The following is a 15,093-nucleotide window of genomic DNA, read 5'->3' on the forward strand; positions in this document are numbered from 1 at the left end:
GCAGCTGAGACTGATCTGGGGATGGGAGGGATGGGGAGGGGGGATGGGAGGAATGGGGAGGGTCAGGAACTCAGCTCCAACAGTGACTGACAGCTCCAGAAACTTCACTGTTAACCCCTTCAGCACCTGTTGACTGGAAGCCTCTTAGAGGAGCGATTCTCCCCATCCCTCAAGTAGAAAAGCTGTGCCCTCACCCTCCCCGCTGTCCATTTGGACTTGATAAATTCAAGCAATAGACGAGATGTGATCTGACTCATGCAAGGCCCTCTTGTGGCGCAGTGGTAGTGCCTGCACCCCTGGACCGGGAGGACCCAGTTCAACTCCCGCATGCTTCAGAGGTGTGTGATAATTCCTCTGAATAGGTTGTCCAGAAAAGGAATGATGGTATGATGGAAGTCCCCATAGGAGCAAGTGGGACTTGAACGCGGACCTCCCGTCCAACAGGTAGGGAGGGACACTACTACTGCAACACAAGAGTCCCAAACCGCGCAACAGGTCAAGAGCAACATTGTAAGGTTGATGGTGTGTTGATTTTCAAACAGGCATTTGCTCAATGCGAGATGGTGGAACTATGACGGGACTCCTGGAACAGTGACTGTTTGGATACAATGCTGGCCAGTGAAGGTGAATTGTCACTTCACAGATTGGATTGAAGTGCTGCGATTGTTTGGGGCTAAGATAGCACAGTGGTATAGTTTCTATTTCTGGACCAGGAATCCCTGGTTCGGGTCCTACCCAGTCCAAAGCAGTGTGAATAAGCTTGCTGAACAGGTTGGTTAGGAAGGATCCAGACTGCGGTAAATGGGCCCATACGGCATTGCGGTCGTGTCTCTACCACCAAGCAATGAGACCCAGGCTTCAGTCCCACCTCTGTGTTCGAACATCAGTCAGCAGACTGATGAACATCGCTATCAGACTTCAGCAAAGTGCAACAAGGGGATTATAATCGCTGCTGTGCGACATGAATTTGGCTGACTGCAAAGTATTTTATAACGCAGAGGTAATGTCCCAACCTCTGGGCCAAGAAACCCAGGTGCAAGTCGTACCTGCTGCAAATGTATGCCACATGTCTGAACAGGTCAATTAGAGATGTCCATATATTTATGATTAAGAATTAGAGATTGCAGGCATGATTTATAACAGCAGTATTCCAGAACAGCTGGGTGTAGGTTGCATCTGCTTCAGATGAGTGGTGTCACATGTCTGCAGCTTGGTTTAGAAATATCAAGAAATAATCCAAAACTCAGCGGTGCAGTAATGAGCTCACTTATGTGAAGACAAGAGTCAGACAGAGGGCAGATCAAATTTAATGTACAAAAGAGAGAAAATGACACAATATATTGGGGATAGTGATTTGAGATAATAACTACAAACCCAACAACTTCTAAAAGGAGGCACAAGCACTGACAGTGCGGCACTCCTTCAGTACTGACCCTCTGACAGTGTGACACTCCCTCAGTATGACCTTCTGACAGTGCAGCACTCCTTCAGTACTGACCCTCTGACAGTGCGGCACTCCCTCAGGACTGACCCTCTGACACTGCGGCACTCCCTCAGTGCCGACTATGTATAAAGAAGGCCGATTTTCCAAATAAAGTTTGTCCATGGGTTAAAAATAATAATAATTAACGTCAGTCAGGTCACGCAGAAAGATGTGGTCAGGATGAACCAATCTGCTGAATCTGTGCAGCAGGGATCGTGTTCCGCGGACCCGGCCTTCGTCCTCCCGTCCTGCAGGGTGCGCTCTGTCTCCCTCCCATCGTGCAGCGTGTGCTCTGTGTCCTCCCGTCCTGCAGGGTGCGCGCTGTCTCCCTCCCATTGTGCAGCGTGTGCTCTGTGTCCTCCCGTCCTGCAGGGTGCGCGCTGTCTCCCCTCCCGTCCTGCAGCGTGTGCTCTGTGTCCTCCCGTCCAGCAGGGTGCGCTCTGTCTCCCTCCCATCGTGCAGTGTGTGTTCTGTCTCCTCCCGTCCAGCAGGGTGCGCTCGGTCTCCCTCCCGTCCTGCAGCGTGTGCTCTGTCACCTCCCGTCCTGCAGGGTGCGCCGTCGCTCCGCACCGCCCGCTCTCCCGAGCGTCTCCTCTCGTCTCCCTTTAGCAGCGTCTCCTTTTCCGCCGCCCTGACGTCATCGCGTTGGTTCCGGTCCTCGCGGCTCCGACACACTCCGTCCCGGTCCCCGGCCGCCGGCGGTCGGTCCTCCCAGCGTCCCTTCTTGAACGCCCCGCCCCTCCCCTCGATTCTCGTCAGTCTGGCCCCGCCCACTTCCGGGTTTTCTGCTGGCGGAGGGTGAGGAGCATCTTCACTTCCGGGTGTCAGGCCAGAGCAGCAAGTGGAGGAGGTGGAGGTGGATGGTGTTGCTGCTGTTACTGTTGTGGAGGAGGGGAGGGGAGAGGGGGGGGGAAGGGGAGCCTGCAGCTGGGTCATCACTGTACCCCTTCCCCATCCTCATGATATATTGGGGGGGGAATACAACACTGCCCTGGGGTTGGGGAGTAGTGCAGATTCCTGGTGGGGACTCCCTCCAGGAGCCAGCAGGGGCTGGAGGGGGCGAGTGGCCTCTGTCCCCCTTCCCAATGGAGAAGGGAAGGGAAGCTCTTGCACCCCAACCACCCCCCCCCCCCCTTCCCCAGCCCCCCAACCTGCTTGGGGAGACCCTGAGACGAGCCCCTCCGTCGAGTGGGCTTGGCTGTGGAGGCGCAGCGATGGCCACCCCCGGCTGAGTATCTCTGGAGCATCTATTGGATTTTGGTTTACTCTGGCAGGGGGGGGTGGAAAGGAGCGCCTGCGATGCCGATTCAGGGGTGGGCGGGCGGTGGTATTCCTACAGCTGTGAACCTCCCCTCCCACCCGCACCCAAAACATTTTTGAGAGGAGGGGAGGGGGGGAAAGAGGATACTGAGCTCTGACTCATTGCAGGTGGGGGACGTGGGAGGGAGACATAACATTTCTTCTGACGGCCAGACCAAAGGAAGGTATTGACTTCTGACCCTCGCCAGTTGCCTGCCCCTGCAAGTCAGGAATTCGGGAGAAATTTCCTCACCCAGACGGCGATGGGACTGTAAGAACTGTTTGAGACGTTGAACGAGATCCATTTCTGATCTTGTTTCTGCTCCCTCCCATCTTCATAATCGGTCCCAGCCTTAATCTCTCAAATAACCAAGCCTCGAGTAAGTTCAGCAATGTAGCCTGCAGAGTAGAGCTCCAAAGATGTTCTTCCCCATTTCCATCTCGAGTTGACACCCCCTTGGTTTGAAGCTGCATCCCTTTTGGTCCTAGATTATCCCGTGAGGAACCGCGCTGCCGGGTTTGAGGCTTGTGTCCCGGAAACGAGCCGTGACGATTCACCTTTTCTGCTCTGCCTTCCAGTGACGGACCTGGCAGCTCCTGGGGAGCTGAGCCTTAGCCTGGAGCCGTCCCTTCGCAGACACCCTCCCCCTCCTCCGCCACCGCCATGAAGGAGAGGGAGACGCCGGGCGCGGGCTCCAAGCGGGCGGCAGCAGACCCACCACCTGGGCCTCCCGAGAAATCAGCCAACCTGGAGGAGTCGGCGGGGAGCTCGGGGGCCAAGGTGGAGACCATCAAACTGGGGAGCGACAGTTCCACGGTGAGTGACATTCTCATTCCAAAACCCCCCCCCCCCACCCCCATCACCAAATCAACCAAGCCCCTCCTCACCCGTTAACGAGACCCACACTGGCCTGACCTCAATCAAACAGTGTGGCACCAGAAAAGCACAGCACGGTCAGGCAGCATCCGAGGAACAGGAGAGTCCATGTTTCAGGCATAAGGTCTTCATCCACATCCCTGAGATTATGCTTGAAACGTCGACTCTCCTGCTCATCGGATGCTGCCTGACCGGCTGTGCTTTTCCAACGTCACCCTTTTGTGACTCTGATCTCTAGCATCTGCAGTCCTCACTTTCTCCCAGACTGTGACATCGATTCTACCTTCCTGCTGACCCCGGATTACCCTTCACGCTCCCCATTGTGTAACAAGAGTCTGTCCTTCCACCACCTTTTCCAGGCAGATTCACCACCCTCTGAGAGAAAAGAAAGCTGCCCTGATCTTTGGGTTACCCCTGATTATTTTTTTATTTTGAATTATGACCCATAGTTCTAGATTTGACTATTATCTCTACACCTAGCTCTGAGATTCCTCCGGATCTTGTACGTTTCAATCCAGTTGCCACCTAACCCTTCCAAACTCCAGATACAAGCCAAGTCAGTTTGAACATACTGTCATAAAGCAATCCACCCTTTAATGTCTGAAGTGTTCTCTGAACTGCCTCCAATGCATTAAATCCTTTCTGAAATAGAGGGGCTGATACTGTGCACCGTACTCTGAAAGAAGGCCAATCCCTTGCCCGAGGAGAGGTGACCCTCGGATTAAACCACCACCAGCCGTCTCTTCTGAATGAGAAGAGGCAGTCATAGTCACAGAGATGTACAGCACGAAAACAGACCCTTCGGTCCAACCCGTCCATACCGACCAGATATCCCAACCCAATCTAGTCCCATCTGCCAGCACCCGGCCGATATCCCTCCAAACCCTTCCTATTCATATACCCATCCAAATGCCTCTTCAATGTTGCAATTGTACCAGCCTCCACCACTTCCTCTGGCAGCTCATTCCATACACATACCACCCTCTGCGTGAAAAAATTGCCTCTTAAGTCCCTTTTATATCTTTCCTTTATCACCCTGATCCTATGCCCTCTAGTTCTGGACTCCCTGACCCCAGGGAAAAGACTTTGTCTATGTATTCTTTCCAGGCCCCTCATGATTTTATAAATCTCTATAAAGTCATCTCTCAGCCTCCAACGCTCCAGGGAAAACAGCCCCAGCCTGTTCAGCCTCTCCCTGTAGCTCAAATTCTCCAACCCTGGCAACATCCTTGTAAATCTTTTCTGAACCCTTTCAAGTTTCACAACATCTTTCCGACAGGAAGGAGACCAGAATTGCACGCAATATTCCAACAGTGGCCTAACCAATGTCCTGTACAGCCGCAACATGACCTCCCAACTCCTGTACTCAATACTCTGACCAACCCTATTGTCTGGCAGGATTCTGGTGACCTAAGTCTGGATCTGATCTGACCAGTGCCCTGTGTAAGTTGAAGCATAACCTTGAAGTATTTACTTCTTGTCTTGATGAATGACAGTATTATCTTAACTTTTCTCTTTAGTTGACTTAGCAACGTATCTACTTTTTTAGTGAATATGCAGTTACACACCCGAGATTCTTCTGCATCTCTGAGCTTTGCAGTTTCTGTCATCAAAGCTCAGTTACCCATTGTCACTGGATTGGCTATTTGAAAGAGAAGCTGTGCTCGATTATATCGTGAGATATGGTGATCCAGTCCAAATGCTACTGGAGCAGTAACCCAGAGGTTCAGATTAATGATCCCTGCAGCAGAATCTGTCTCCAACCTGGCCGCTGGGGGATTTGAAATTCAGCTTGGTAAATTGGGAATACAGGTTTTGTGTTCGTGTGACTGGATTGTGGTGGCAACCTCTTCTGTCTCATCAATTGCCCCTTAACGGGGAAAGTGGGTCCTATCCAGACATGAGCCCAGTTTCTCAGTTACCTGATTGAATCGTTCCTACCCTCTGTAGTGCCTTGAAAGCCCCTTGCTGGTGCAAGACGGTGGCTTACCACCACCTTCAGAAAGATAATTGGTGGCGCAGTGGTTAGCACTGCTGCCTCACAGCACCAGGCCAGGTTTGAGTCTAGCCTGGGGCGAAAATCTGTGTGTGGAGTTTGCACATTCTTCTCGTGTCTGTGTGGGTTTCCTCCCACGGTCCAGAGGTGGACTTGGCCACGCTATTACCCCATAGTGTCTAGGGAAGTGCAGATGAGGCAGGTTAGCCATGGGAAATGCACGGTTACAGGGATAAGTAGGGGGCTGGGGGTGACGCTCTTCAGAGGGTCGGTGTGGACTTGATGGGCCAAATGGCCTGCTTCCACACTGTAGGGATTCTACGCACTGACTTTTGTGCTGACTCCCACATCTTGTGAATCACCGAACACTCCAGTTACCCATTTATCCCTGTCACCTGACAATTCTTTCCCCCCACTCGGAGCCTTTGCCCAGTTTCTCTGGCCCTAACCCTGTGTTGTCCCTGTCCGTGTCCCTGACATTTTGTTGTGTTAAATCTGCTACCACTGCCTATTGGGGCAATGCCATCCAGGTCAGCACAACCCGGGCACTAACACCAAATCAGTGCTCCTCACACGACTGGAGGAAGAAAGAGGCCATTCAGGCCACTGAGTCTGCTCCACCGTTCAATGAGATCACGACTGACCTGATCATTCCCTGAGAGGGCGACATCTCTGCCTTAATCCGATGGCCACTTTCTCTTGAGATTATGTTCGTGTGCTCCGGGAACAGCCTCCCCGCACCTACCCTGCCAAGTCCCTCAGAAATGTTTTTGTTTTCATAAGTTCTTCTCAACCCCAGCGAGTAGAAGCCCAACCTCCGCTCATGAGAAATTCGGCATTAGCACAGTGAAGCGTCTGGGGTCTGCCTCTGAAGGCAGTACAACTTCTCTCAGATAAATGCCACCCACCCCCCCGTCCCCCCAACTCCCTTCTTATGATCCTTGAGCTGCTAATGTTTGATCCGTTACCTCCATTTGTTGACTCTCTCACTGCCACAAAAGGCTTTCTTTCTCATTTATTCCTGGAGCGTTCAGTCAGTCCCTGAAAAATGATGTCAATGAGCCCTGAGCCTGTTGCCAAAGTCTAAGCTCAAAGGAATTCACCAATGGAGTGTGTCTGCCTGTGTCCAAAGGGGGAGTACCAATACCTCGGTGCTCTGCTGCCCAGGCACTGGAGCTTACAGACTGCGCCTGACTCTGACCTCTCACCTCTGACCTCACCTGCCCCACCTAACCTTGCTCTGCCCCCCCACCCCCCCAGGAGGAGCTTGACATCCGGACACTGCAGAGCAAAAACCGGAAGCTCGCTGAGGTGATCGATCAGCGACAGACCATCGAGGATGAGCTGAGGGAACAGATCGAGAAGCTGGTGAAACGGCAAGCCACAGATGATGCCACCCTCCTCATTCTGAACCGCTACTGGTGCCAGGTACAGTGTGGGCACTATCCCCCCCCAACCCTCACCCTCCACTCGCCCAAGGCAGGTACTCCCAGGGCTAGGTACAAAGGTGTTTCTGCTTTGTCCCCATCAAACACTGCCAGGGCGGGGGGGGGGCGGCACAGCTTAAAACTCCCTCTACATTGTCCCAATCAAATACATCCAGGGACAGTGGGTAGAACGGGGTCAGGTACAGGGGGCAGCGCGGGGCCAGGGTCAGGGGAGTGCGCGGGGCCAGGGGCAGGGGAATGCGCGGGGCCAGGGACTGGCGCCAGGGCGTGGAATGGGGACAGGGGACAGGGCGGGGTCAGTGACAGGGGACGGGGACGGGGGACAGGGCGTGGTCAGTGACGGGGGACAGGGCGGGGTCAGTGACGGGGGTCAGGGCGGAGCCAGGGAGGAGGGTCAGGGCGTGGGACGGGAACGGGGAGTCGCGCGGAATCAGTGATGGGAACAGGGTAGGGTCAGGGACGGGGAAAAAGCATGGGATCTGGGACGGGGACAGGGCGGGGTATGGGAGGGGTCTGGGGTGGAGGGCGGGGTCAGGGACGGGGACAGCGACGGGTCACAGGACGGGGAAATGGACAGGTCACAGCGCGGTGTCAAGGCCGGGGACAGGGTAAGGTCATGGACTGGGGACAGGGCGGGGTCAGGGACGAGGACAGGGTGGGGAATGGGATAGGCTGGGGTCAGGGACGGGGGACAAGGCGGGGACTGGGACAGCCGGGGTCAGGGACGGGGGGACATCGTGGGGTCAGGGACAAGGGATTGCGCAGGGACAGGGACAGCTTGGGATCGGGGCGGGCGACAGGGTGGGGAGGAGGAAGGGGGACAGGGTGGGGTCAATGACGGGGACAGGGCGGGGACAGGGATTGGGGAAAAACGTGGAATCAGGGACAGAGACAGGGTGGGATCTGGGACAGGGGCAGGGTGGGGTAAGGGAGGGGTCCAAGGCGGAGGACAGGGCGGGGACAGGGTGTGGTCATGGATGGGGACAGGGCAGGGTCAGGGACAGGTCACAGCACGGTCTCAAGGACTGGGGACAGGGTGGAGTCAAAGACGGGCACAGGGCTAGGGTCAGGGACAGGGGGATAGGGCGGGGTCAGGGACGGGGCACAGCGCAGGGTCAGGGACGGGGCACAGCGCAGGGTCAGGGATGGGGGGAAAACGCGGGATCTGGGACGGAGGCAGGGCTGGGTAAGGGAGGTGTCCGGGGCGGAGGACAGGGCGGGATCAGGGTCAGGGTGGGGTCACACGGCGGGGTCAGGGACGGGAACAGGGTGTGGTCATGGGCGGGGACAGGGCGGGGTCAGGGACAGGTCACAGCACGGTCTCAAGGCCTGGAGACAGGGTGGGGTCAAGGACTGGGGATAGGGCGGTGTCAGGGACGGGGCACAGCGCATGGTCAGGGATGGGTGAAGAGCATGGGGTCGGACGGGACAGCGCGGTGATAAGGACAGCACGGGGTCAGGGACAGGGACACAGCAGGGTCAGGGATGGGGGACAAGGTGGGGACGGGGACCGGCAGGGGCTGGGTCAGGGACGGGGAAAAGTGCGGGGTCAGGGCGGGGTCAGGGACAGGTCACAACGTAGTGTCAAGGACTGGGGACAGGGCACGGGGTCAGAGACAGGGCACAGGGCGGTGTCAGGGACGGGTCAGAGCGGGGTCAGGGATGGGGGACAGGGCGGGGACTGGGACATGCCGGGGTCAGGGATGGGGGGTAGCGCGGGGTCAGGGACGGGGCACAGCGCGGTGACAGGGACAGCACGGGAACAGGGACAGGGGAGAGCTCGGGGTCAAGGATGGAGACAGGGCGGGGTGAGGGACAGGTCACAGCGTGGGGTCAGGGATGGGGAACAGGTCGGGAACGTGGGACAGGGCGGGGTCGGGGACGGGGAACAGGGCAGGGTCAGGGACAGGTCCAACTGTGGGGTCAAGGACGGGGACAAGGTGGGGTCTGGGACAGGTGGGGGGGTCAGGGACGGGGGTCAGAGATGGAGAACAGGGCAGGGTCAGGGAGGGGGACAGTGCGTGGTCATGGAGGGGGACAGACGGGGTCAGGGACGGGGGACAGGGCAGGGTCAGGGACAGGGACAGCCCGTGGACAGGGACAGTGCCGGCTCAGGAACAGGGACATGGCCACCATCAGGTCAGGGACAGGGACAGCGCGGGACTAATGACAGAGCCCCATCGCAGGAATGATCTGGACATGACCCTGGAGGGGTGAAAGGTCAGCCATTGATACTGAGCCTGGGTCTTGCTCCCTCAGTTTGATGAGAACGTGCGGATTATCCTGCAGCGTTGGGATCTGGAGCAAGAGCAGGAAAGCCGGGATGTACTGTCTGAGAAGAAGATGTTGGTGGTATCTGACCCTGAGCCTGATTCTGATAGCAACCAGGAACGGGACCGTCGTGAGGAGAGAGAGAAAGGTAATCTACACGCGGAGCTGTCAATCCAGAACAATCCACTCGTCATCTTCCATCTGGATCCTCCATTTCCTGGAACCAAGATCTGGAATCTCTCTCCAACCATCAAACTCCATTTTCTTTTTCTCTTTCTGACACACACACACACACACACACACTCTCACCCTCTGACTCACGCTCGGTTGCTCATGCTGTAACTCTTTTGCTTGCTTGTGCTGTGTCTCTCTCTCTCTCTCTTGCTCCTATGTTCTCTGTGTGTCTCTCTCTCACTCTCTCTCCCACTGTCTCTCTTACACTATGAATATTCCACTTCTCCCATTTCTGTTTATTCATGCCACTGTCTCTCTCTCTGTCTCACTCACTTTCCCTAAGTGCCTTCCTCCATCTCTTGCAACTCCTTGTTCTCTCTGTCCCTTTTAAGATGCTCCTTAAAGTCTACCTCTTTGCTTCTGATCACATCCGCCCACGTCTCCTTGCTAGACTCCTGTCCTGTGCAGTTTGTGCTGATGTGGAAGACCTTTACTCTATATCCTGTGTCCCTGTAACTGTACAGTTACTGATATGACAGCCCTGTACTCCGTGTCCCTGTAACTGCAGAGTTGCTGTACTCCATGTCCCTGTAATTGCAGTGATTGTTATTGTGTTGCAGGGTTGGGTGATGGACGGTCGGAGGGGGTCTTGGGGGGATGGAGTGGGACCAGTTCTGTGGCACTGCTGCCTTTTCCTGTTCTGTCTCCAGCGTGCAGGGAGGGCCAGAGTGAGAGCGCGTTGCCATTCCTGGCCATGTTGGCCAGCAGCACCAGCGAGGAGATGGAACTCCAGCTCCAGGATCGGGTCGCCTATTCCCGCCAGGCCGTATCCAGCACCGCTGATGTCTTCGAGAAGCTCCGCCTCCGGATTGACCAGCTGGCCGAGTGGGTCACCAGCAACGGTGAGCAGCTCAGCGGGGGTGGGGTGGAAAAACGCACATAGACGTCATTTTATCCAGCGTGAGAGATTGGCTGAGCCACCATCACCACGGTGACACGGAGGGCGCAGTTAAATGTCCACCTTCACTCTCCAGCAAGGTGAGCGGACTCCCATCAGTCAGCGTGTTGCCAAGGGAATGCGGCCAATCGGAGTCGAGTTGCGTAAAGTGACAAACAACGGTTAACTGCTCTCTCCGTGGCAACAGTGCCCGAGCGATCGTTAAGGTAGGCAGTGGCCTGGCAGTATTATCGCCGGACGATTAATCCGGAGACCCAGGTCATGTTCTCCGGACCCGGGTTTGAATCCTGCCACGGCAGATGATGGAATTTGAATTGGATGAAAGTCTGGAATTCAGGCTGTTACAATTAATCCATTGTACGTTGTTGGACAACCCCATCTGGTTCACTACCATCCTTGAGGAAGGGAAACTACCATCCTTACCTCGTCTGACATATGACTCCAGGCCCACAGCAATGTGATTGACTGCCAACTGCCCTCTGGGTAATTAGGGACTGGGCAATAAATTCTGGTGCTGCCAGGCACCCATATTCATCCCATGGATGGATTTAAAAAGGCCGTCTTCTCATTCTGTGTAAGTTGGTATCCCCTTTGTCCAACTGTTTCTTGCACCCTAGTTTTGATGAGAGCAAAAAGAAAAATCTTCCACTTCTTGTGTCCTGGAAAGAGTTATTTACTCCTGCCTCAGAAATGTTCAATTATTTCATATTTATCACTTTGGGGATGTGAGATCCAAGAACTCGCAATCCTGGGAGAGAATAAATTTGTCCTCATGTGTGTCGTCAAGGTAAGAGCCTCTCCACATTTAAGCAGTGAACCCTTCATTGTAATCTCTCCTGTAAGGAGAAACATTTTATTCAGCATCCCCCGCTGTCAAGACCTCTCAGGGTTTTACATTGCAGTGAGATCACCTCATTTTTCTAAACTCCGATGGACACAGGCTCAATCTGTGAAATAACTGCACATTCCTGCCAGTCTCCCCAAACCTACGATAAAGTTTAGTAAACCTTCTCTGAGCCAGGTTCTGTTTTTATTCTTTGCTGTGGGACGTGGTGTCGCTGGCTGAGCCCAGCATTTATTGCCCATCTCTCGGTATCCCCTTGAGAAGGTGGGGGTGAACTCCATCTGGGTTGACCCATGATGCCCTTGGGGAGGGGATTCCAGGATTCTACCCCAGCAACGGTGAAGGAATGGCCATACATTTCCAAGTCAGGGTGGTGAGTGGCTCGGAGGGGAACTTTCAGGTGATGGTGTTCCTGTGTATCTGCTGCCCTTGTCCTTCTAGATGGGATTGCTTTTGGGTTTGGAAGGTGCTGTCTGAGGAGCCTTGGTAAATTCCTGCAGTGCACCTACTGAGCGTCAGTGGTGGAGGGAGTGGATGCTTTCGGATGATACTGCCAATCAAGCTTTTGGTGTATTACATAGAGTCATAGAGATGTACAGCACGGAAACAGACCCTTCAGTCCAACCCGTCCAAGCCAAACAGATATCCATACCCAATCTAGCCCCACCTGCCAACACCTGGCCCATATCCCTCCAAACCCTTCCTATTCATGTACTCATCCAAATGCCTTTTAAATGTTGCAATTGTACCAGCCTCCACCACATCCTCTGCCAGCTCACTCCATATGCGTATAGTATATACTTGAGTAATAGTCGATCTCTTTTAAAAGTAAATCCTCTATTTTTGGCCAAGTAACCTTGAATTTTCCGCATAACCTCGTGTAAAAGTCAACCCTAGCTCTTCACAGGTAACAGATCAGTGTTAACGTGTCAGAGTACTGGCCATCACTTCCCGCTCCAGCTTTCCAGTCTGCCAGTTGTTCACCTCCACTCCAGGTCTTCCAGTCTGCTGGTTGTTCCACTTTGCTCCAGGTCATCCAGTCCACTGGTTGTTGTGCTCTGCTCCGGGTTTTCAGAATTACCATCAGGCGGATAATTGGCCACCAGGATACATGAACATCAACTAGCCACAAAACAACATGACCCTCTCTCACTAGTATCCTTAAATAAGGATGAGGAAGGACACAACTTTGACTGGGATAACACATCCATCCTAGCATAAACCAAACAGAGACACGCACGAGAATTCCTAGAAGCATGGCATTCCAACCGGAACTCTATCAACGAATACATTGAGTTAGACCCCATTTACCACGCGCTAAGAAAAAGAACAGGAAATGACATCACCACTGGAAATGGCATCGCCAGCCCAAGGAAACCCAAACACGTAAATGACACCACCAGTGCTTCATCCAGAGGCTCACTGAAAATATTACCCAGTATGGTGACGAAACATCTGAAAATGAACTTTCCAGCTCACCGAGCAAACATACATCTAGAACCTCAACCTGAACTACAAATCCTGTCAGAACTCGCCAACTAGAGATTAACGTTAAATCATTGAGGCTTCGACACTGATTTCCTTTAAACTAGAATCTGGAATTCAGAATTTAATGATTGTTGATTGTCGGGGAAAACCGTCTGGCTCACTAACGTCCTCAAGGGAAGGAAGCTGCCATCCTCACCTGGTCTGACCTACATGTGATTCCAGACCCACAGCAATGTGGTTGACTCTTAACTGCCCTCTGGGCAACAAGGGATGCTGGCCTGGCCAACGATGCTTACATCCTGTGAGTGAATAAAAGACACTCCACTTACCACATCGAAAACTTGAGTGTCTTGTGCTCTGCTTTCTATTAGCCAGCCAGTGTTCCATCCCTGACAGTATGTGCTTTAGTTCCACCCCCCCCCCCCACCCCCAAACCATGTACTTCTGTTTACTGCAATAACCTTTGCTGTGCCACCTCATCAAATGCATTCTGGGACCCTTAAGTCCAGTGCATCCATGGAGTTGGCCGTTTAGCCATATTAATTATCACCTTCGCAAATACACCAATAAATCCCTAATACTCAGAGGGAAATTGAGAAACAAACTTGTAAGGAGGTCTAGCTATCTGCAAGAATAATAGGGTAGTCATAATAGGGGATTTTAACTTGACAAACATTAACTGGGACTGCCATAGTGTTAAGGGTTCAGATGGAGAGGAATCTCTTAAGTGTGTACAAGACAATTTTCTGATTCAGTATGTGGATGTACCTACTAGAGAAGGTGCAAAACTTTGACCTACTGTTGGGAAATAAGGCAGGGCAGGTGACTGAGATATCAGTGGGGAGCACTTTGGGGCCAGCGACCATAATTCAATTTGTTTTAAAATAGTGATGGAAAAGGATAGACTAGATCTAAAAGTTGAAGTTCTAAATTGGAAAAAAGGCCAATTTTGACAGTATTAGGCAAGAACTTTCGAAAGCTGATTGGAGGCAGATGTTCGCAGGTAAAGGAACAGCTGTAAAATGTGAAGCTTTCAGAGATGAGATAACAAGAATTCAGAGAAAGTATATTCCTGTCAGGGTGAAGGGGAAGGCTGGTAAGTATAGGGAATGCTGGATGACTGGAGAAATTGAGGGTTTGGTTAAGAAAAAGATGGAAGCATGTGTAAGGTATAGAAAGGATAAATCAAGTGAATCCTTAGAAGAATATAAAGGAAATAGGAGTATACTTAAGAGGGAAATCAGGAGGGAAAAAAGGGGACATGAGATAGCTTTAGCAAATAGAATTAAGGAGAATCCAAAGTGTTTTTACAAATATATTAAGGACTGAAAGGTAACTAGGGAGAGAATAGGGCCCCTCAAAGATCAGCAAGGCAGCCTTAGTGTGGAGACACAGAAAATGGGGGAGATGCTAAATGAATATTTTGCATCAGTAAATACTGATGCAAAAAGATATGGAAGATATAGACTGTAGGAAATAGGTATTGACACCTTGCAAAATGTCCATATTACAGAGGTGGAAGTGCTGGATGGTTAAAGGTGGATAAATCCCCAAGGCGTGATCAGGTGTACCCGAGAACTCTGGGAAGCTAGAGAAGTGATTGCTGAGCCTTTTACTGAGATATTTGTATCGATAGTCACAGGTGAGGTGCCGGAAGACTGGAGGTTGGCTAACATGGTACCACTGTTTAAGAAGGGCGGTAAAGACAAGCCAGGGAACTATAGACCGGTGAGCCTGACCTCAGTGGTGGGCAAGTTGTTGGAGGGAATCCTGAGGGACAGGATGTACATGTATTTGGAAAGACAAGGACTGATTAGGGATAGTCAACATGGCTTTGTGCATGGGAAATCATGTCTCACAAACTTGATTGAGTTTTTTGAAGAAGTAACAAAGAAGATTGATGAGGGTAGAGCAGTAGATGTGATCTATGTGGACTTCAGTAAGGCGTTCGACAAGGTCCCCCATGGGAGACTGATTAGCAAGGTTAGATCTCATGGAATACAGGGGGAACTAGCCATTTGGATACAGAACTGGCTCAAAGATAGAAGGCAGAGGGTGCTGGTGGAGGGTTGTTTTTCAGACTGAAGGCCTGTGACCAGTGGAGTGCCACAAGGATCGATGCTGAGTCCTCTACTTTTTGTTATTTACATAAATGATTTGGATGCGAGTATAAGAGGTACAGTTAGTAAGTTTGCAGATGACACCAAAATTGGAGGTGAAGTGGACAGCGAAGAGGGTTACCTCAGATTACAACA

At 52.6% G+C, this 15,093-nt stretch overlaps 1 protein-coding gene across 2 annotated transcripts in view; it reads left to right on the forward strand.

Annotated features, from left to right (window-relative positions):
- The first annotated feature begins 2,106 nt into the window (after positions 1 to 2,106).
- Positions 2,107 to 15,093, forward strand: part of rnf20 (ring finger protein 20, E3 ubiquitin protein ligase) — a 48,219-nt gene continuing 35,232 nt past the window's right edge. The window contains exons 1-5 of one of the 2 annotated variants that reach the window (XM_060850324.1): positions 2,107 to 2,281; positions 3,362 to 3,599; positions 6,916 to 7,083; positions 9,363 to 9,522; positions 10,259 to 10,450. In XM_060850324.1, coding sequence (XP_060706307.1) covers positions 3,447 to 3,599; positions 6,916 to 7,083; positions 9,363 to 9,522; positions 10,259 to 10,450 — 673 coding nt within the window. In that variant the 5' untranslated portion in view covers positions 2,107 to 2,281; positions 3,362 to 3,446. Of the gene's footprint in view, positions 2,340 to 3,361; positions 3,600 to 6,915; positions 7,084 to 9,362; positions 9,523 to 10,258; positions 10,451 to 15,093 lie in introns of both variants that reach the window. The other variant, XM_060850325.1, reaches the window with a different exon arrangement.

The sequence above is a fragment of the Hemiscyllium ocellatum genome, chromosome 35 (assembly GCF_020745735.1).
Source record: "Hemiscyllium ocellatum isolate sHemOce1 chromosome 35, sHemOce1.pat.X.cur, whole genome shotgun sequence".
Classification (NCBI taxonomy): Eukaryota; Metazoa; Chordata; class Chondrichthyes; order Orectolobiformes; family Hemiscylliidae; genus Hemiscyllium; species Hemiscyllium ocellatum.